The sequence below is a fragment of the Piliocolobus tephrosceles genome, chromosome 17 (assembly GCF_002776525.5).
Source record: "Piliocolobus tephrosceles isolate RC106 chromosome 17, ASM277652v3, whole genome shotgun sequence".
NCBI classification, from domain to species: Eukaryota; Metazoa; Chordata; class Mammalia; order Primates; family Cercopithecidae; genus Piliocolobus; species Piliocolobus tephrosceles.
In genome coordinates this window covers 1,318,725-1,340,486 of record NC_045450.1, presented here as the reverse complement: position 1 = coordinate 1,340,486, position 21,762 = coordinate 1,318,725, and the positions used below count along the sequence as shown (strand labels likewise).

The 21,762-nt window shown below is 54.7% G+C and overlaps 1 protein-coding gene across 5 annotated transcripts in view; it reads left to right on the top strand.

The window, feature by feature from the left end:
* Nucleotides 1-21,762, top strand: part of CRAMP1 (cramped chromatin regulator homolog 1) — a 64,338-nt gene that overhangs the window by 38,417 nt on the left and 4,159 nt on the right. Inside the window, exons 7-20 of one of the 5 annotated variants that reach the window (XM_023189294.1) lie at nt 1,617-1,702; nt 2,149-2,272; nt 3,864-3,945; nt 4,521-5,636; nt 8,149-8,326; nt 10,520-10,701; nt 10,791-10,865; nt 13,079-13,160; nt 14,076-14,180; nt 14,424-14,602; nt 15,340-15,405; nt 15,946-16,168; nt 16,989-17,153; nt 18,912-19,057. In XM_023189294.1, coding sequence (XP_023045062.1) covers nt 1,617-1,702; nt 2,149-2,272; nt 3,864-3,945; nt 4,521-5,636; nt 8,149-8,326; nt 10,520-10,701; nt 10,791-10,865; nt 13,079-13,160; nt 14,076-14,180; nt 14,424-14,602; nt 15,340-15,405; nt 15,946-16,168; nt 16,989-17,153; nt 18,912-19,057 — 2,809 coding nt within the window. Of the gene's footprint in view, nt 1-1,616; nt 1,703-2,148; nt 2,273-3,863; nt 3,946-4,520; nt 5,637-8,148; nt 8,327-10,519; nt 10,702-10,790; nt 10,866-13,078; nt 13,161-14,075; nt 14,181-14,423; nt 14,603-15,339; nt 15,406-15,942; nt 16,178-16,988; nt 17,154-18,911; nt 19,058-21,762 lie in introns of all 5 variants that reach the window. The other 4 variants (XM_023189292.1, XM_023189293.1, XM_023189291.1 and 1 more) reach the window with 4 other exon arrangements.

The following is a 21,762-nucleotide window of genomic DNA, read 5'->3' as shown; positions in this document are numbered from 1 at the left end:
CTCTCCTCACCACTCCATCCTGCTCATCTCATCAGAGCTAACCACTTACAGTCATTTCATGTGTATCTTTCTGAATTTTTTTCTTAATGAGTTTACATAAGTAACTGTACAGGTACAAATATAGATACATACAGAGATGAAAATGTAATTTTTTACGCATCTTTGGAATCACACTGTATGTGTTCTGTAGCTTTTTTCATAGACTGTTTCTTAGAAATTGAATAGCAACAGCAAATACAGAAGCAGCAACTCTCCTACCTGACATGTGCAACTGGGAGTTGGTGAATTGCTAAAATTGGTTAAGGCAGAAAGCCATAAAAACAAGATACACATGCCCTAAGCATTTTGTAAAACACAAGCCCATTGTCGTTCACCAGCCAGTGGGCCGCTGACCAGAGCCATTTCTTGACTGGGGTCCTTTCCTTGGAATTCAAGTTGGTTTTTCTCTCCGATCAGAAACTCCTCACAGGGAGGTCACATAGAGGTGGACTGAGAAGTCACAGAGGTGGACTGAGCTCACACACAGGTCATGGAGAGGTGGACTGAGGTCACACAGAGGTCACGGAGAAGTGGACTGAGAGGTCACAGGTCATGGAAAGGTGGATTGAGGTCACATAGAGGTCACGAAAAGGTGGACTGAGGTCACAGGTGGACTGAGGTCACACAGGTCACGAAAAGGTGGACTGAGGTCACAGAGGTGGACTGAGGCCACACGGGTCATCTAGAGGTGGATTGAGGTCACACAGAGGTCATGGAAAGGTGGACTCAGAGGTCACGGAGAGGTGGACTGAGGTCACGCAGAGGCCATCTAGAGGTGGATTGAGGTCACACAGTTCATGGAGAGGTGGACTGAGGTCCCACAGAGGTCATGGGGAGGTGGACTGAGAGGTCATAGAGGTCACGGAGAGGTGGACTGAGTTCACACACAGGTCATGGGGAGGTGGACTGAGAGGTCACACAGAGGTCACCTAGAGATAGATTGAGGTCACAGTTCACAGAGAGGTGGATTGAGAGGTCACAGAGGTCATGGGGAGGTGGACTGAGGTCCCATAGAGATCATGTAGAGGTGGATTGAGGTTACACAGAAGTCACGGGGAGGTGGATTGAGGTCACACGGGTCACGGGGAGGTGGACTAAGAGGTCACACAGAGGTCACGGGGAGGTGGACTGAGAGGTCACGGAAAGGTAGACTGAGAGGTCATGGGAAGGAGGACTGAGAGCTTCTGCTCTGAGGGCCCAAAGTAGGAGGACTGCATAGAGCTGGGGCAGTGGAGAGAAGGGTGGCTGTCTGAGGGGACCCCAGGACAGTGGCTTTTCCAGGAATGCGACATCAGCTTGTGCCAGGCCAGTCACCAAGGCAGGAGGGCACAACACGTTTTCTGTACACAGCAGTTGTCCCTTGGAGTTTGAAGTGTGGTCAGGAGAGTAGTAGGATGTGCAGAGCCACCATTTGTTTGTCACCGTGTCCTCCCACTGTCCTGCGCGGGCTTGAGATGGCTGGGGTGGATGTTTGGCCAGGCCCCACCTGGCCTGGCTCAGCGCCTCTCCGTGTACTGGCCCTTCCGTCCTTCTGTTGACTCACAGGCCTCAGCGTTCCTTCAAAACTCTTTTCCCAGGGCCACCACTGTACGCTATAAAGGGCGGAACCTGCGGATCAAAGCGCCCATGTGCCGGGCCCTGAAGAAGCTCTGCGATCCGGATGGTAGGTGGATGGGCACTCCCAGGACCAGAGGCGGTGCCCGTGGCGTCCCATTCAGTGGCGGGCAGGCTGAGCTACCGCGTTGCTGCCACAGCTGCTTTGTGTCTGACCCTGCTTAATCCCAGGGCTGCACATGGACCACTCTTGAACTTGAAATGCTCCCAACATCCACTCAGTCAAGTTGAGCTCAGAGCCATGGCAGCAGTCAGCAGAGTGGTCGGTGTTGTCAGGATCGAGTCTCCTATGACCTCTCTGAACCAGTCTGTGGCCTTTGCAAACCCCTGAGCAGCCACACTGGAGTTTCTTTGCTGGGGTTTCTCTGCTGTCCTTGCTTATGTTTGCAAGGTCATCTGCTCACAGCTGATTTCACTGGTTTTTCTGGCCAAGCGCTTGGTTTTCTACGTTAAAGTTGGTCTGCACTAAACTTTCATGGTTCCTCTCCATTGCAGGCTTGAGTGATGAAGAGGACCAGAAGCCAGTGCGCCTGCCTCTGAAAGTCCCTATAGAGCTACAGCCACGGAACAACCATGCCTGGGCCCGCGTGCAGAGCCTTGCCCAGAACCCGCGCCTCAGGTACCATGGCCTTTGTCATGCAGAGGGGTCCCAGCTGCTTGACCAGGACTGGAAGCAGTGTGTGTGTTTCCCTCAAGGAACTTGCAGGAGAAGCAGGTCCACCCCCATGCTCTGTCATCACACAAGGACACGGCAGTCTGGAGGTGACTGGAGTCCAGGGAGCACTGGGCTGCACTCCTGTACCTGGGCAGGGATGGTGGAGGGGATGTCGCAGTGAGAAGGGGAACTGCAGAGCCTTCCTCTCGTCCCCCAATAAGGCCTATACTGTTCCTCTCCCACCCGCTTCTTGGAGACTCGTGGATCGCGTATGCCCAAGGTGCCACTGTAGAAATGGACCCTTTTCCATTTGTACATTATAAAAACTTGAGGTGCCGGGTTGCGGAGGCTCACGCCTGTAATCCCAGCACTTTGGGAGGCCGAGGCGGGTGGATCACGGGGTCAGGAGTTTGAGACCAGCCTGGCTAAGATGGTAAAACGCCGTCTCTACTAAAAATACAAAAAAAATTAGACGGGCGCAGTGGTGGGCACCTATAATCCCAGCTACTCGGGAGGCAGAACCACTTGAACGCGGGAAGCAGAGGTTGCAGTGAGCCAAGATCGCGCCCCTGCACTCCAGCCCGGGCTTCTTTTTTTTTTTTCTGAGATAGAGTCTAGCTCTGTGGTCTAGGCTGGAGTGCAAATGGCACAATCTCAGCTCACTGCAACCTCTGTCTCCCAGGTTGAAGTGATTCTCCTACATCAGCCTTCTGAGTAGCTGGGATTATAGGTGCCCGCCACCACACCTGGCTAATTTTTGTAGTAGAGACCGGGTTTCACCATGTTGACCAGGCTGGTCTCGAACTCCTGACCTCAGGTGATCCACCCACCTTGGCCTCCCAAAGTGTTGGGATTACAGGCATGAGCCACCATGCCTGGCAAATTTAGCCATTTTTAAGTGTACAGTTCAGTGACATTTAACACAGTCACAGTGTTCTACGGCCACCACCTCTGTCCAGCTCCAGAACATTTTCGTACACTAGAAGAGGAGGCCCCCGTGCGCCTTAGCACTCACTCTTCGATGCTCACCTTCCCACGGCCGCTGGCACCTCCCAGTCCGCTTTGTGTTTCAGTGGACTTGCCTACTCTGGACATTTCATAGAAATGGAACCACACGCAGAGGCCTCTGGGCCTGGCCTCTTTCACTGGGCGTGATGCTTTTGAGGTTCACCCATCATAGCGTGCCAGTACTTCGTTCCTTCCACTTGTGTACTTTCCCCTCAGAATGTATTAACGCTGTCCATGCCCGCCCGCCCTTGAAGCCAGAAGGAGCTCGTAGACTAGGCAGAGGCTGTACGCCAGCACCCACATCCTGGCGGAGACCTTTTGCTGGCAAAGATGTTTCCTTTAGCTCCGTGTGAATCTCTGGCCATCACAGCTGGAAAGGCTGGTCTGTAGCCACAGGAGCCAAGGGCCCTGCGGACGCCCGCTCCTGGGTGCCTCTCCGGAGGTCCCTTGTCTCTTGGCGCCCTCTTGCTGTAAGCAGCCTCGGGGCTCTTCAGATGGTTCCCTTCCTGTTCTACGAGCCTCACTTCCTCCTGTCTCGTCTCTGTAGGATGATCGTGGAGCTGCATCGAAAGGTCTCCAGCCTCATCGAGTTCTTGAAGCAGAAGTGGGCGCTCCATGAGGTGCGAGTTGTATCCTTTTCCAGCTAAAGCAAACCCTCCAGGCTGCTCTGCCTCTGCTGCCCGGAGACGGACCACGCCTCCCCGTGCCTGTCATCGTCATGGTCCCCATGGGCAGAACAGCTATGCTGTGACGTGGTGTACATCTGGAACCATAACCTGGAGCTCCTTATTCCATGGGTGTGGAGCCCCCTCTGTGGCCTTGCAGTGCTAGAACTCAGTCACAGCCAGCCCTGCATCATGTCGGTGGCCTGTGTCTGGCCCACGGGGTGTGGCCAGAGCGTTCCTGCCAGCAGGTTGAGCAAAACGACCAAGGGTCAGCCCAGCCTTCTTCACGTCCATGGCTGGCTCCCAGCCCTGCCCACTCCCCACATAGGCATGGTGCATGTCAGGTGTGAATTTCCTGAAGGTACTAAGTGCCCAGGTCAGCACTGTTGGGTAGTGGTGTGAGGAAAGCCCCGGGTTGGGGGCATGATTTATACCCTGGGGGATGCCAGTGGGGAGCGTGGCTCGTGTCTGTAGCCATGCCTGGTAAGCATCCGGACCCCGGTGCCAGCCAGCGTGGGCCTTCCTTGACGGGCACTCAGCGGAAGACACTCGAGGAGCGGCAGCTGCAGGATTCTTGCTCTGCACTGACGCAGGAGAAGGTGACACTGCACTTGTTCCCAGGCGAGAACTGCACACTGACGCCGCTGCCGGGCGTGGCCCGCGTGGTGCACTCCAAGGCCTTCTGCACAGTGCACTGGCAGGAGGGTGGCCGGTGCAAGCAGAGTGCCAAGGATGCCCACGTACTGCCCCCAGCCCAGATCCTGGGCATCCAGAGTGGGCAGGGCACCGCCCGGGGCCAGGTGAAATGCCCGCGGGGTGGAGCTGAGGGCAAGGGTGTGGGGCGGCCCCCTCCTGTGGCTGATGCCTCTCAGAGCTCCGGAGAGAGTTCCCCCGAAAGCGCCCCTGGGGAGGGGGCCACCCTAAGCTTGAGCAGCCCGGACGCTCCCGACAGGCCTCCTCCCAGGCACCAGGACACCGGGCCATGTCTTGAGAAGACTCCTGCAGAAGGCAGGGACAGTCCCACCCGGGAGCCAGGGGCCTTGCCGTGTGCCTGTGGCCAGCTCCCAGACCTGGAGGACGAGCTCTCGCTCCTAGACCCCTTGCCCCGATACCTGAAATCCTGTCAGGACCTTATTGTCCCCGAGCAGTGCCGCTGTGCGGACACACGGCCTGGGAGCGAGCAGCCCCCTCCGGGCGGGGTGACCTCCCCAGAGGTGCTGGCTCCTGTCAGCAAGGAGGCTGCTGACCTTGCTCCCACTGGCCCGTCCCCAAGGCCCGGCCCCGGGCTCCTACTGGATGTTTGCACTAAAGACTTGGCAGATGCACCCGCAGAGGAGCTCCAAGAGAAGGGGAGCCCCGTGGAGCCTCCGCCACCTCAGGGACAGCCTGCCGCCAGGCCCCCAAAGGAGGTCCCCGCCAGCCGGCTGGCTCAGCAGCTCCGTGAGGAGGGCTGGAACCTGCAGACCTCCGAAAGCCTCACGCTGGCCGAAGTCTACCTCATGATGGGCAAGCCCAGCAAGCTGCAGCTAGAGTATGACTGGTTGGGGCCCGGCCACCAGGACCCCCGCCCCGGCTCCCCGCCCACCACCTTCCACAAGCAGCGCCTCCTCAGCTGCCTCCTGAAGCTCATTTCCACCGAGGTCAACCCCAAGCTGGTGAGTGGGTTGGAGCCCAGCCCCTCTGGTGGCCCAAGGGGAGCCAGGCCCAGCCTTGGAGGGCTCCCTGCTGCGTAGCTAGGGCCAGCATGGGTGGGGTCCAGATGAGAGATACAGGGTCCTATGGCGGGGGCCAGGAACCCGCAGGACCTCAAGGAACGGGGAGAGGCTGGGACCCAGATGATCCGGAAGACAGAGGCTCCCCACAGACCACGTTGCTCTCCCTTGCAGAGGGATCCTCGGGCTCTTGATGAGTGTTTCCACTTATGTGCACGGCTCCAGAAGTGCAGTGATGAGTGGTCTGGGTGCTCTTTTCTGTGTGGGGCGTGGGAGAAGACGGCCAACAGGCATGCAGTACCTTGTGAGCCTCCTTGTATTCCTGGGAGTCTGCCAACCCCAAGTATGCAGCTGAAGGGAGAACTTGCACAGGACCGAGGGTGACAGATTGAGGCCTGGAGCCGAGCTAGCCTTCTGGCTTATCTAATCACTGTTAACAGGTTTCCACTGAGGGAATGATGGATGTAGTTCTTGCTCTGGAAAGACCATCCCAGCTGCTGTGCAGCTGTGGCAAAGTCAGAGGCTGTCACAGAAGAGCAGGGATGTGGTGCCGCAGCAGAACAGTGGAGCTGGGGACCAGACAGGACGGTCTCTGCAGTGTGTGGGTGGTCCCTGAGCCTGGGGAAGGGTCCCTTACCACAGGGAGGCCAGTTGGTGGAGCCGACAGTGCACCCAGGAGTAATCCTACCCCACACCCCCAAGTCCAATAGGATCTCTGGCTCCTAGAGGGCAAGGTCCACGGCAGGCCCGTCCTGAAATGGCATGTTTAGGGGCTGGCAAGCTGCCGGACATGAGTGAGGGGCTCAAAGGATGGGCTGGGGCAGGAGCTGCAGGTCACCGTGGACCCCTTAGCGCTGTTTCATGGTCAGAATGTGTGTGAGGCTCACATGTCCCAGTGCTGGGGGGACTTGGGACTCAGGCCCTCATGAGCCCCCACACACCTGCTTCTCCACACAGGCCACCTTACAGCTTCTAAGTGATGCTCACTTCTGCCTGCATTCCCCATGCCTCCTGCTGGTTTTCCGCTCCCGCCCCCGCCAGCCCGTGCAGGGCTTGCCCCGGAGAGTTGGTTCATGAACAGGTGGCAGGAATGTGCAGATGTGCCTGGGGAGCATCACGGGGGCTGGGGGAAAGAAAGTTCTTGCAGGGGAGGTGGTGACTGAGCCCGAACCTGAGGCCAAGCCTGAGGGTGAACGTGGCTCGGGGGTAGCATGGTGGGGGGACACCAGGCTGGGTAAGTGGTGACCAGAAAGACAGTGCCTTTAGAAGGCTTTTCAGGTTTGGCTTTTGGTGGGCTCGTGGGAGGGGCTGAGGAGAGACATAGCGCCTGTGTTTGGGTGCCCCAGGGACGGGGCCAGGGTAGGCTCCTGAGAGTGCAGGCAGCAGTTCTGGGACACAGAGCAGGTAAGAATCCCACGTAGAAAGGCATTCCCTTCCCCCGGGAGCTAGTTAGGGAGGCAGACTCTGGGTGGGCCTGGCAGACTGGACAGACCGCCAGGTGCAGCACCTGGCCCTGGGCTGTCTCTTGCCTGGTGGAGCTGTGACAAGCGCCCTTCAAAAGGCCCAAGCCCCAGAGCTGAGGAGATGCTGGAGGCTGCTGAGCTGCTGTCGCAGGTGGAAGGAGCAGCATAGGCAGGGTCATGCGGTGGGAGGGGTCCTGGGGAAAGGCCGGGGTATGGGGACTAGGGGCTGAAGGCTCTGGGTGAGCAGATGGGCAGGGCTGTGCTGAGAGCACGGGGTGGAGGGCTTCTTAGTCCACAGGGAGGTTGCCCCAGGTGGAATGTGTGGGGTGTTCAGGAGATTGAGGAGGAGGAGGAGAGCCGAGAGGCTGGGGTACTGGCCGAGTCTTCTCAGCGGTGGTGGCATTTCTGTGATGAGCCAGGCGGGGACCCCAGGACTTGGCAGCAGGCTCTGCGGGCTGTGGCATGGGCCTGCAGATCCCCTGGAGTTGGGCTTCGTGGGCCTGCACACCCCCCAAAGTTGGGCTTCATCCCTGCAGAGTGCTCTTCAGCTGCGCTTATGTTTGATTCTAGAAAGTTGACCTGTGTTTCCTTCCTCTGACTCACAAGCAGAGAGGCTGCTGCAGTCTCGTGCTGACTTTTTAATATAGCTTTGAGTTCTTGACACTTAACACTTGCCATCCGGCACCTCTTCCCACAGCTGATGCTGGCACTTGGGGCTGGTCCCCTCCCTCCCACCTCCGCCGTAGCACAAGGAAAGGTACTTGTGAGGAAGGGAGTGGTTTTTATTACTTACCTGACCAGTGACTTTTACAACTAGCAAGCTGCTGAGCGACTCTGGGGACACTGAGGCTGGGCGTCTCTGGCCCTGGCCTTTGCCGTCATGACACTGTGCTCTGTGAGCTCCATGACGATCTCGCCTCCTACTCCAGGGCACGCAGCAGCCGTTTCTCATGTGCTGAGTTTGGGTGTTGTTTGGCCTGTTTCCGTCCCAGGCTCTGGAAGCAAACACCGTCTCCACAGCCTCGGTGAGGCCCATGCAGGAGGAGCAGTCAGTGACACCCCCAGGGAAGGTGGTGACCGTCAGCTCTCGCAGCCCCCGCTGCCCTCGGAACCAGGCTTCCCTCCGCAGCAGCAAGACCTTCCCGCCCAGCTCGGCACCCTGCTCCTCAGGTGAGGCTGTGGCAGCCACATTCCCTGAGCCTGGGCTGCCCTGATGGCATCCTCTCAGGCTTCAGGGGCCATGTCGAAGCTGAGGGCACAGGTGTGCCTGAGGCCTGACCCCACTGTCCAGCTTGCCACAATCCAGCTGACACGGTGAAGGTACAGAATCACTGCCTCCTCATGGGGAGGGCGACGCCAGGGCTTGTCATGAGGGACTTGTGGGGTCCAGGAGTGTAGAAGCTGGCAAGAAGCTGGCCTTTGCCAGGCTGGTCACTTTGGGGTCTGCTTTATGGTGCCAGCGAAAGCCTCACTAATGTGCTGAGTTGGTTCAAAGTCCCTGAGAAGGTTGTTATTTTTCTGTTTTTCTTTACATGTAAAACCTCAGAATAGAGAATCCTTCAGTTAGGGGAGGTGCCAACAGGTTAACACAAGTCCCGGAAAGAATGATGGAACAATCTGCCAGTCCACAGTGTACCCCTGTCCCAGCTGCATATAGGAAGTAATTTAAATTCAGGGGTCATAAATTGTGTTCCTGGTACATAAAACTCCAAGATAAGCATGACCGGTTTCCTGAGGCATCAGTTTCACTCGCTTTCAACCCATAGTATATTTATAATAAAGCAGATTATCATGGTTAGGATGGTAAATATTTAAGTGTGAAAATGGTGAGTTTTAGACTGGGCATAGTGAGTGGCTCACACCTGTAATCCCAGCACTTTGGGAGGCCGAGGCGGGTGGATCACCTGAAGTGAGGAGTTCCAGACCAGCCTGGCCAACATGGTGAAACCCCGTCTCTAGTAAAAATACAAAAAATTAGCCGGATGTGGCGGCAGGCGCCTGTAATCCCAGCTACTCAGGAGGCTGAGGCAGGAGAATCACTTGAACCCGGAAGGTGGAGGTTGCAATAAGCCAAAATAGAGCCATTGCACTCCAGCTCAGGCGACAGAGTGAGACTCTTTCTCAAAAAAAAAAAAAAAAAAAGGTGAGTTTTGAAGGTAAAATAAGGCCCAGAGCAGTGACTCATGCCGATAATCCCAGCACCTTGGGAGACCAAGGCAAGAGGATCACTTGAAGCCAGGCTGGGCAACATAGCAAGACCTCATCTCTACAAAATATGAAAATAAAAAAAGCAGTTGAAGATTGTGGCTCATACCTGTGGTCCCAGCTATTTGGGAGGCTGAGGTGGGAGGATCACTTGAACCCAGGAGTTCAAGGCGCACTGAGCCGTGATTGTGCCACTGTACTCCAGCCTGGGTGACAGAGGGGGCCAGGCGAGGGGTCCTGTGAGAGGGGCCAGTCCCTACTATGAATGAATTTTATTTTATTTTTTTTGAGATGGAGTCTCGTTCTATCGCCCAGGCTGGAGTGCAGTGGTGTGATCTCAGCTCACTGCAAGCTCCATGTTCTGGGTTCATGTGATGCTCCTGCCTCAGCCACCCAAGTAGTTGGGATTATAGGCATGTGCCACCACGCTTGGCTAATTTCTGTTTGTAGGAGAGACAGGGTTTCGCTCTGTGGCCAGGCTGGCCTGCCGTGAATGCTCAGGGTGGTTTACAGCAGCACGGACAATGATGAAAACATCTAGTAGGGTCCCACAGTACTAACTCTCTCATATTTCCTGTTCTTTTACCTCTGGGTCTGTTTTCTAAAAACTAGAGATTTAGACCAGGGAGCAGCCAGCTATGGGCCTGCAGCCCAGATCCAGCCCACTGCTTGCTGTTTATAAATACAGTTGTATTGGCACACAGCCACACTCATTTGTTCACATGTTGTCTGTAGCTGCTGTTGTGCTACAGTGTACGGCTGAGTTGCCCTAGAGACTGTATGATCTACAGAGTGGACATTGGTTATCTGACCCTTCACCAAGAAAGTTGACTGACTAGAGACCCTGAAGGCTCTTCTAGCCCTAGAACATCTTTGGTGTCTTATCTGACCTTACTCCTGAGCACTGAGCGAAATGGTGGAGTGCTTTTGTCCTATGCAGGAGACCAGTGGTCTACTCAAAATGGGAACAAGAATTTCAGTGAGAAGGATAGAAAATCAGTCTTTCTATGGGACTGAGATAGGGGTCTCTCCTTTCAAGACAACCAAACGGGTTGCCGAGAGAATGTCTTTCTGACTTTCTTACCAACAGAATTCTGCAACCCTGGACCTGTTGCTAGGTGAATGCCATCACATTGCGTCTCTCCTCTCCTCTGCCAGGTTTGAGAAACCCTCCGAGACCCCTCTTGGTGCCTGGTCCCTCCAGCACAGGAAGCAGTGACTCAGATGGCGGCCTTTTTGCTGTCCCGACAACCTTGCCACCCAACAGCCGACATGGGAAGCTTTTCTCTCCCAGTAAAGAAGCAGAGCTGACTTTCCGCCAGCATCTGAACTCCATCAGCGTGAGTGTGTGGGGCCGGGCCGCCCATGTGCAAGCGTCCCTGTGGTGTGGAGAGCGCACCTTCAGGTGCCGGACGCTGCTCCCTTACAGATGCAGTCGGATTTCTTCCTGCCAAAGCCCCGGAAGCTGCGGAACCGGCACCTGCGGAAGCCACTGGTGGTCCAGGTCAGGGTCTTGTCAAGTCTGAACATGTGGCCTCGTGGCTGGGCCAATTGGGACACAGGGCTTCTTCCTTTTCTCGCATTTTCATGGTGTAAAATGGGGAAATCCCTGCCCCTTCCTTCCCTCTTGTGAGTAGGGTAAAAATGCAAGTAATAACAGTGAACTTAATGGTACCCAGAAGTAAAGGTAATCTTTCAACAATATAGAAATCCACTTGCAAAAAAGACAATTATAGGGATTCAAGTCCAAGCAATGTCCAGATTGGGAAGTATTCATGGACTCTCAGCACCTGTTTATAGACATTTAGTCCGTGGAGCAGTTGCCAGGGCATGTAGGTCCACCGGAGCCCAGGCCTCTCATGAGTCCCCGGAGTCCCTGAGGATGCCGTATGCAAGCCTAGGGGGCAGCCAGGGACTCAGGCACCTCAGAAGAAGAGCTTGGCATTCTGAAGCATAGAAATACAGAAAGTGAGGTGGGAAGTCTGAGATAATGATGGCCTTAGAAATTTATGGATGTGTGTTATTTTGGATTAATGCACAGGTTTCCTTTTGTTAGACTCTTAGAAATCTCTTTCTCCCTTGAGATTAGTGTATTTACAAATGAGAGATTGCATGAACGGTCTTAGGAAGAAAGATGCCTGCTAAATCTTAGGTGTTCTTTGTTCAGGCTAAGACCAGGGTTGAAAACTGTGGCCCAGGGCCACTTCCAGCCTGACTGTTTGTTTTGTTTAATTTAAAACAGCTTTATAGATAGAGAATTCACATATCGTAATGTTTGCCCATTTAAACCTTATGACTCAGTGGTCACAAGGTGTACGTACGACCATCACCATGGTCTAATCCCAGAACGTTACCACCCAGAAAGGAAGCCCTGCCCCTGTGAACTCACGTTGCTTCTCCCGCCAGCCCTCGGCAACCACAAATCCACTTTCTGTCTCTATGGATTTGTCTGTTCTGGGCATTTCCTATAAATGGGATCATACAATATGTGTTCTTTTCCACATCATATTTTTGTAAATAAAGTTTTACTGGCACACAGCATGATTATTCATTTCTGTACTATCTACTGTTTTCCACACGGGCACGGTTAAGTATGGCCCCAAAACCTAAAATATTTCCTACCTGGCCCTTTACGGAAAAAGTGTGTCAATCTCTGCTATGAAAAGTGTAGCCTTTGGAGTGAAAGTTCACGCTACTAGGCTGCAGCGTACCGCTGTCTCTAGTAGCACCTCCTCTCTAGTCTCTCCGACGCCAGTGTCCTGGGGCATTTCAAAGGGTCAGGGAACTGCAGCGGCACCCCCGGAGGCCGAAGCACCTCAGACACTTGTAGGTCGAGAGACACTTCTGTTCGTGTTTTATCTTGATCGCTAGCAGTTTCAGTGATGAACACGGTTTCTCAGATGGTAGTCCTTGTCACTCAAACCTGCTGTAGCACATTCGGCCTAATTATTCACACACAAAAGCCCTGTGAAGGAGCACTTCATGCCCTTTGGTGCCTGTGTGTTACAAGCAGTGACTTTATTTTCCTTACCCGATGTGTGAGGAAGTCCAGAGTTGAGGGTGTCACTCATAAAAATCCATGTCCAGTGGTTATAAACAGGTTTATATGACTAGTTGCATTCCAGCCAAATCCAGAAGACAGTTCTGGATTAAAAGTGGATCAGGCCGGGTGTGGTGGCTCACACCTGTAATCCCAGCACTTTGGGAGGCCGAAGCGGGTGATCACCTGAGGTCAGGAGTTCAGGACCAGCCTGGCCAACATGGTGAAGCCCCATCTCTACTACAAATACAAAAATTAGTTGGGCGTGGTGGTGAGTGCCTGTAATCCCAGCTACTTGGGAGGCTGCAGCAGGAGAATCACTTGAACCTGGGAGGCAGAGATTTCAGTGAGCCAAGATTGCACCACTGCACTCTAGCGTGGGTGACAGTGCAAGACTCCACCTCAAAAAAAAAGTGGATCACTGTGACATTCCTCCAGTCTTCCCTGGGAAAGGTTTGATTACCTGGGTTTGTTTCAGAGAGAACCTAACTGAGGCTTGGGGTGCACAGGTCCTAACTGTCTGGGACGGTCCCAGGCACCCTGTGTCATCGGCTCTGGAAGAAGAGCCCCACCTGGCTATGCTGGGCACCCTCTTATTTGGGACATTCCTTTGTAACTGGGAGTGATTTTTTGGCGTGGGAGTTTGGTCACCTTGATTGTTTACCATTTTCCCACAGAGAACGCTGCTCCCTAGACCATCGGAAAACCAGTCCCACAACGTTTGTTCCTTCTCCATCCTGTCTAACTCTTCTGTCACTGGTAAGGACCCTGAGCTTTCTTGGGGTAGCTTGTCCCTCCTCCTCACATGAGGGCCCTGGCTTTGGAAACAATGGATGCTTATTTCCATGGCTTATTTTCAGGCATTCCTTTGTTCAATCTACCGACAATTACCTAGTGTGCCCTATGTGCTGGGCCGCAGGCTGCGGTGGCGGGCGAGGCGGCTAGTCCAAAGGGTGTCCTTCGTCTGTGGCCTCAGATGGCCTTGTGTGAGGCGCTTGGCTTGGTTCGAGTTGCGTCTCTTGTCTGCTCTGTATACGTAATGTCTTGTCAGCCGTTTTATGTAGTGGATGTGTTCTTGGGGTGTATGGATTATGCTTCCACCAGTCTGTACATTCAGTGGGGGCCTTGGCTCCTTGCAGTAGATCTTACACAGGGAGAAACCTCTAGTGAAGCACATACTGTGACTTCCCTTCTCTACCAGTGTTGACTTCCACATCTCTCACTGACTTACCGCAAGACACTTACAGCTGTCGATTGCTTTTTCTTCTGCCTACTTGCCAGGTTTCAACTGTGGAAAGCCTGGCAAGATAAAACCAAATTGCAGTGGCAGCATCTTAGTCCAGAATCTGATGCTCTGACTGCCCCGGGGCCTGTACCTCAGCTCAGGGGCTTGTCACCCTTAAAGAGCCATTTCCACAGGATGACAGTGATGATCGCAGCCTTCCCAGTAGCTCCTGGGAGGCACAGTGGTGGGTGCCAGAGCTTGTGTCACGTTGGGGGCCTGTGTGACCTCTGACTCCTCACATTAGCATTTGGAATGTTCAGTGGCTTCCAGCTTGGCTCGGCTCCCACACTCCCAACAGTGGCTGTAAAGGAAGCCCGCTGCGGCCCCATCCTGCTGTGAGGGCACGGTGGGCGGGCTCGACATGTCTGCTTTTGCCCTCGCCCTCGCAGGGAGAGGTTCGTTCCGGCCCATCCAGTCTTCTCTGACCAAAGCAGCTCTGTCTCGGCCGATCGTGCCCAAGGTCCTTCCACCCCAGGCCACGAGTCACCTGGCCAGTAAGTCTGTACCTGCATGGCCACAGCCACTGAGTGAGCCTCTGAGGGATGTTTTTGTGACCAGGTTTTTTGAATGTCTTCTTCTCCAAATCATAATGTCTCATTACCCTTCACCGAGAACATCTAAGCCCTTGGCTCTTGCACTGACATGAGGTGTGAGGGAGAAGCTGTCCCCGAGCCCTCTTGGGACATCTCATGGGTTGTCAGTAGAGCAGAGAAGTGCAGCGTCCTTTTTGTTGCCAGGTGCTATCGACTTAGCAGCTACGAGTGCCGGCATCCTCTCTGGGAACCCCCTCCCTGCCTTGGACCCCGAGGGCTTGTCTGGCATCTCTCCACTGTCTTCAGACGAGGTGGCAGGTGCCATCTCGGGGCAGGACTCCACTGGAACTCACCAGGATGGAGACGCCCTCCCCGCTGTGGGGGTGAGTATGCTTAGAAGGGCTTTTCGGCATTACCACCAACTTCTGGTGTGGACACCAAAGCCATGGGGCTGAGATCACCCTGGACTCCAGCTCTGCCTTTGGAGGAGAGTCTCCGGACCAGGGGTGCCATGGCGTGAGCAAGCTCTGTGTAGTACAAAGCAGGAGAGACGTCGACAGCCACTGAAGAAAAGCTGGGGACAGGCTTGCCATGTGGCACTGGAGAACCCAGAGCTGAGACGGTGTGGAAACATAGCTCTATCTGAGAGTGACTGTAACCAAGCTGGCAGCAGCAAGCCCACAACACTGCTCGGACCACTGAGCATCCCTTTCATCTGGGAAGATAGCAGCCTGCATGGCCTTGGCCATTGCTCCTTTATGAGGCTCCAAGCACCTGGCTTCTCTGGCCTCCCGTGGCCACTTCAGAGCTGCCCCAAGGAGGGTGAGGTGGGCTGATGCTGTTAAGACTCCAGGGAGCCCAGCCCTGCCTGCTATAAGGTTGACTTCCTCATAGGACTTTACTTGACTCTTGGAAGCAACAATAACTTGCAAGTACAGGACCTACACCTGAAAGTAGCCTTTCAGCGTTTTCAACCTTAGACTCCTGTCCATTTACTGTCCCTCTGCTGTTAGGAGGCTGGGGGAAGGAACACCTCTTTTATCGGAACTCTGTCGCGGGCGAGGGTATGGGTGGCATCTGGTGCACCCTGCAGCTGCTCATGGGCGTGCTGTTCCTGCAGGGCTCCGACCCGTTCGTCAGCATCCCTTCGAGGCCTGAGCAGGAACCAGTGGCAGACGGTTTCCAGGTAGAGTGTGCTCTTGGGCTGCTGGGCAGAGCAGCTGCCCCAGGACTCCCTCCAGTGCCGTGAGCTGCCACCTGCAGTCTTGCAGTGACCTGGCTTCTCTCCTGGATTGTGCAGTGGCTTTGCTGTTCTGCCTGCTGGGCCAACTGCCCAGGGTGGTTAAACCAACACAATTGTCCGCCACCTCAGACTTCCCTGCTCCCCTCTCCGAGGCAGGCTGTTTCAGACCCAGCTCTGGAAGAATTCAGCTTTCTGGGAGGAGGAGGCTGTCAGCTAGTAACTCCCCCAGCCCCCACTCTCTTTCTGGCAGCAGTCAAAGCAGGTCCAGGTCACTGCAACCTGACCTTCTGACTCTGCCATACTGAGTGTTTTTGGGAGAAATAAATTCCCCGAGTGTGTTCCTGAGTTGGAGGGAGGAGGTGACTGCAGCGCTCGTCACCCTATTGATTTGCCCACAAGCTAGGAGACTAAGCTGGTGTTTCCTCCCTTGTCATGGGTTCTGGTAGACCTGGTTGTGTCTGAAAAATACCTGTCTCCCAGCAGGGCTCGCCTGTTCTGTCCTTATCTGAGCTGCCTAAGGCCCCTCTCCAGAATGGCATCTCCACACCGCTGTCCTCGTCAGAGAGCTCCAGCACCCGGCTGTCTCCACCAGATGTCTCTGCTCTGCTCGACATCTCCCTGCCCGGCCCGCCTGAGGATGCGCTGTCACAGGGCGAGCCTGCCACACACATTAGCGACTCCATCATTGAAATCGCCATCAGCTCCGGTCAGTACGGTAAGGGCAAGGCGGCCTCACAGCCCTTCCTGTCATCAGGTGTTGATCTCCTGCCCCAATGTCTGCCACACTTCCCCCAATGTCTGCCACACTTCCTAGGATATTCCAGTTTTGTGACTTTTATGAATTGAAAACCTGCCGCCTACAAGGTGCTGTCTGGCTCCGGCAGGGACGTTGCAGGTGAATAAGGTACCTGTGGGACCTGAGGCAGCTGATGGCCTGGTAGGCTTGCTCCTGACCTTCAGGCGAGACAGTGGGATGGCCCCCAGGCGCTCTTCACACAGTATTTTCCTAGTTGATCTTGAACCTGAGCAGGCAGCCTGCGGGGCTTGCACAGCTTATGAAGCAGTTGGACTGGCCCTGTGGGCTTTGGTCTCACCTGTCTGGGACAAAGCTCCTGGGAGCAGTGGTTTGTTGCTCACTGGTGTGACGCAGCCTGTGGGTTCAGAGAGTTGTGAGTTCAGTGTGTCAGCATGTAGCCTTGGGCAGATCACCAACTTGTTGAACCTCCCTTTCCTAAGCAGTAAGTTGAGAATAAGGTACAGCTCCCAGGGCTGCTGTGGGTGCCATGAGTGAGTCACGTGGAATCCGTGGTGGCCACTGCTGTCGCCTTCACTCTGTGCTGCGCCCTTCCGCCCTGCAGAGCTGTTCTGCAGATGCTGTGCTCCTTACCTGCAGAGCCATGCCATCTATCTGGTTCAGCAGGGCAGAGCCCTGCGGCCCTGCTGCCTTCTCTGTGGTGGACTGGAGGAGCGAGGTGCCGTTCACCGCCCACAGCAAGGCGTTTCTGATCTGGGGTCTTGGTTGGCAGGTGAAGGGGTCCCTCTTTCTCCAGCAAAACTGAACGGCAGTGACAGTTCCAAGAGCCTTCCCTCCCCATCCAGCAGCCCCCAGCCACACTGGATCGCTTCTCCTACCCACGACCCCCAGTGGTACCCCAGTGATTCCACCGACTCCTCGCTCAGCAGCCTGTTTGGTGAGTGTGTGGGCAGGGCTCCTGTCTGCTTTCCCAGAGCAGCAGGGGCTGGGGTCGGTGGGACGCTGGATTCTCATTCTACTCCAACTCCCACGAGGACTGTTGGCTTGTTCACTTCTCAAGTGTTTGTATTTTTCTGAGTTAATATTTTTGGGTGTAATTTACATGTGGGTGTACACATTTTTAGTGTACAGTTCACCAAGCTGTGGCAAGCATGTACAGCCTTGTAACCCACAACCCGGTGGAGACCTAGAATCTTCTCATGAGCCCAGATGCTGGGTTCTGTGTGCCTTCCCAGTCTGTTCAGGTACCTGGGCGCTCCCCACTAGGGTTCTCTCGAGGGCAGAAAAGGAAACTGGTATCTTGGCACTCTCTTGGCTCTTCTCTTTCTGTGGTCAGTAAGGTATTCAGAAGTGGGTGGTCCAGCTGCCACCGGGCACATTCTTGAATACAGATTGGAGAGTTCAGAGGACATGTTCATCATCCTGCCCCACTGTCCGTTTGCCCACTGGGTAGCAAGTGTGGCAGGAAGGGGGTGTAACAGGCAAAGACACACCTGCTGCTGTTGCCTGCCCAGAGAGAGCTCTGGTTAGGAGGTCTGGGGTCTTCGTGCCCACAGTTGTACGGGGCCAGGGCTTGTGGCTGGGCACATCAGGCATGGTGGGCACCGTGCCTGACAGCCCTGAACCGTTGGGCACTTTTGGGTCTGGGAGGTGCTGGGAGGGACCCAGCACCCTGCAAGCGTTTCCTTTTGTCGCATGTAGCAGTGCAGATGTTTCGACAGTCACATGTGAATCATGAAAAACTGGAAACAGGGCAGGCATAGTGGCTCATGTCTGTAATCCCAGTACTTTGGGTGGCCGAAGTAGGAGGATTGCTTGAGGCCAGGAGTTTGAGACCAGCCTTGGTAGCATAGAGAGACCTCGTCTCTACAGAAAATTTTAAAATGAGCCAGGTGTGGCGGTGCATGCCTATAGTCCCGGCAACTTGGGAGGCTGAGGTGGGAGGATTGCTTGAGCCTCTGAATTCGAGGCTGCAGTGAGCCATGATCACCACTGCACTGTAGCCTGGGCAAGAGCGAGAGCCTGCCTTAAAAAAAAATTAAAAGGCCGGGCACGGTGGCTCACGCCTGTAATGCCAGCCCTTTGGGAGGCTGAGGTGGGCGGATCGCAAGGTCAGGAGATCGAGACCATCCTGTGAATGGTAAAACCCCGTCTCTACTAAAAATACAAAAAATTAGCTGGGTGTGGGGATGGGCTCCTGTAGTCTCAGCTATGTGGGAGGCTGAGGCGGGAGAATGGCGTGAACCCAGAAAGCGGAGTTTGCAGTGAGCCAAGGTTGTACCACTGCACTCCAGCGTGGGCGACAGAGCGAGACTCCATCTCAAAAAACAAAAAAAATTAAAGTTGGAAACAACCTGCATGAGACTAGTCACACAGAAGAGTATGGGAGTGGGGGATGGCAGTGAGAGTGGGAGACCGTGATGGGGGTGGGGGTGGCAGTGAGAATAGGAGACCGTGGGACTCATGGAAAAGGTGTACATCTGTATGCATGAAGGCGTGTTAAACAAGAAGAGCTCATCACGGCGTGTTGAATCTCTCGGAAGCTCTTTGCACAAGTCTGTGGATTGGGGCCGGGGCCGGGGCTGGGATTGGGGCTGGGGCTTGGCCTGGCTGCCTCCAGCCTCAGGACCCTTCTGCTGGACTGGTCCAGACCAAACAGGGTTCAGGGTGTTTTCCTCTGGCCTTTTCTCTGCAGCAAGCTTCATCTCCCCAGAGAAGAGCCGCAAGATGTTGCCGACTCCCATTGGGACCAACAGTGGCACCTCCTTGCTTGGCCCCAGCTTGTTGGATGGAAACTCGCGGGACTCATTTGTGTCCAGGTCCCTGGCTGATGTCGCAGAGGTGAGTGCATTGACCTCACAGCTGCACCTGACCACCACCCCTCGTGCCAGGGGTTGCCAGCACTCTTCCTGCACACCTGTGGGTTAGTAAGAGCTGTTTGCCAAGAGTGGAAGATCAGGAAACAGCACGTACACACTCGGGTCCCTGGCTACTGAGAATGGAGAGATCTGGGGATGCTAGGCTGGCTCTCGTCCCCACATGCAGAATGACAGACTTAGTCACAGCTGAGCTCTGCAGGTCTCTGAACTGGGAGCCCTGGTCTGGCGTGTAGAGCAGGGTCTCTGAAGGCAGCCAGAGCCAAGTGGGGATGTCACCTGTCCTTCACCGGCTGTGAGATGCTGAGGTGCAGGTACCATTGTGGAGGAGTAAGGGGTGGTTGCAGCAGTTGTGTTGTCGGTGCTCCCATCCTAACAGCAGGACCTTTGAGCAGTGTCTCTGTGTCACATTGAGCTGCGGTGCAGGGGAGTTGAGACGGGCTCTGCTGTCCTCATGCTTCTCCCACGCCCAGGGTAGTGATAGGAGTCGTCACTGGGGCAGGTTCTTGATGCAAAGGCGAAACGTGGTTTGTGACTGTCCTCTTTTGGCCAGGTGCAGCGTCCCTCTTGTTGTTGGCTAGGCCATCTGGTTGTAGCCCCCAAGGCCTCTACCACATGGTTTGCGTGGCATTTGTGGGCAAGTCAGGCTTGCAGGGTGAAGACAGGCCCGTTTCACTGTGATGTAAAGTGCAGAGTGGCAGGTGTGTGAGCAATTGTGTGAGGGCTCTATGGACAGAGAGGGAACTGCAGGTCCAGGAGATCACCCACTTGGGCTTAGCCCGTGTGAAAGTCCTAGAGCAGCATTCCCCAAATCTAGTCCCCGCAATGTTGGGACATTGGTAGGTGTTCCTTGAGGATTTTGTAGGCAGATATTTGAGGGAAACCCTGGATCCAAAAAAGCTCAAAACACCTGTTTCTCACGGACACCTCCGCTACCCAGTATCCAAATGAGAATCGTGACTCTTGAGATGATGAACTCATGGGCAGGCTTTGGAGAATTCCAAGCCAAGCCGTGATAGGATATGACTGAAAATTTTAGCCAAATAATACACATAGACACAATTAATAGAGTAGACCTCCATCTCACAGTGTATGGCATTTCTCAAACCTGTTTGGCCCCAGAATCATTATTCAGAGCACACCTTGGAGTCTGATGTTTCCCGAGAAGCTGGTCTCTGTCTCTTCCTGTGTTTGTGCGCGTGTTCCTAAGTGCTGGACTCTGTGGAGATGGGCCTTGTGTACGAGCCCTGAGGCAGCATGTCAAGACCTTGCTGCTGAAAGAACGGGCCACAGCCCAGTGACAGGAGCCTCTTGGAGTCAGAAATGTAGAGTGTTAACCTCACCCCAGTCAGAATTTGCACCTTTAATAAAATCCTGGGCAACAGATGGCACATGGGAGTGAGTAGCGGAGAAAGGGTGCAGTTAGTATTTGTGAAACGCTGCCCGTTGCGAGTAATGCAAACACGTATTCCCCTGCAGAAAGAGCAAGTCAGCGTTTAGCATGGAATTTTCCCTAGAGCCCTCCACTCAGAACGTGAGTGTGTTTGTCAGCAGATCATCGTACTCTGGAAGGATGGTCTGAGGCATTTGTGGATGAAAGGGCTAGTGTGAAGGGGAGGGGCGGGGGTAGAGCTGGGTGGCCCTGGGATGAAAGGGATGGGAGCTGATGATGGTCACACAGGGGAAGGAGAATTACTCTTTGCTCTGCTTGTGAAAACAAATGTTAATTTGTCTGACATTTCCCATAATAAAAACATAAAATTTCATTTACGCCATAGCTGTACTCAGAATTTTCCAGACTTGTTGCATTCACGGTGTCACACAGTTCATTAAGGAATATTTTCGCAGGGTCTACTGTGTGCAAACAATGGCCTCTGTCCTCATGAGGCTTCTACTCTAGAGCAGGACGCAGATAATAAGCGGTGAAAACGGCACATTCCACGTATTTGCTCATGGGACAAGATCCTGGTGCTGAGGCCCTCCCGTCCATCTCCTCAGCTCCATGCTGCCTCACACACTGTGTCATGGCCACCACCTTGGTTGTACTTTTCAGTCAAAGCCTTTTCCTGTCTCAGGGAACATGCCTGTTGCTTCTTTAAAAAGGAACGTTCTCCCCACATGTCCTCATGTCTCTGACGGGAACATACTCCCCACATGTCCTCAGGACCAATGGGAACGTGTCCTTACCCCATGTCCTTGGGACTCCGACGGGAACGTGCCCCCACCTGTCCTCAGGTCTCTGACGGGAACGTGCCCCCCACCTGTTCTCATGTCTCTGACGGGAACGTGCCCCCCACCTGTCCTCAGGTCTCTGACGGGAACGTGCCCCCCACCTGTCCTCAGGTCTCTGACGGGAACATGCCCCTCACCTGTCCTCATGACTCTGTGGGTTTTACCCCACCTGCAGCTCAGGTCCCCGTCCCTGGAGCACCCTTTCTGGCGCCCTTCCCCCAGCACACTCCCTCCCCTCACTCTGCTTCTGTTTCCGTAGGCTGCCCCCAGTCCCTGTGTCTGCTGCGTACTTTCTGTCTACCTGTTGAGTGACTTCCCCCTTAGGTCTCATGGCGGGCAGGGGGGACCAGCACCCTCATCCCAGCCATCAGATGTGCCAGGCACACCATAGGTTCTCTGCAAGCACTTATCTAAAGATTGTGCGGGTAGGTAACAGGT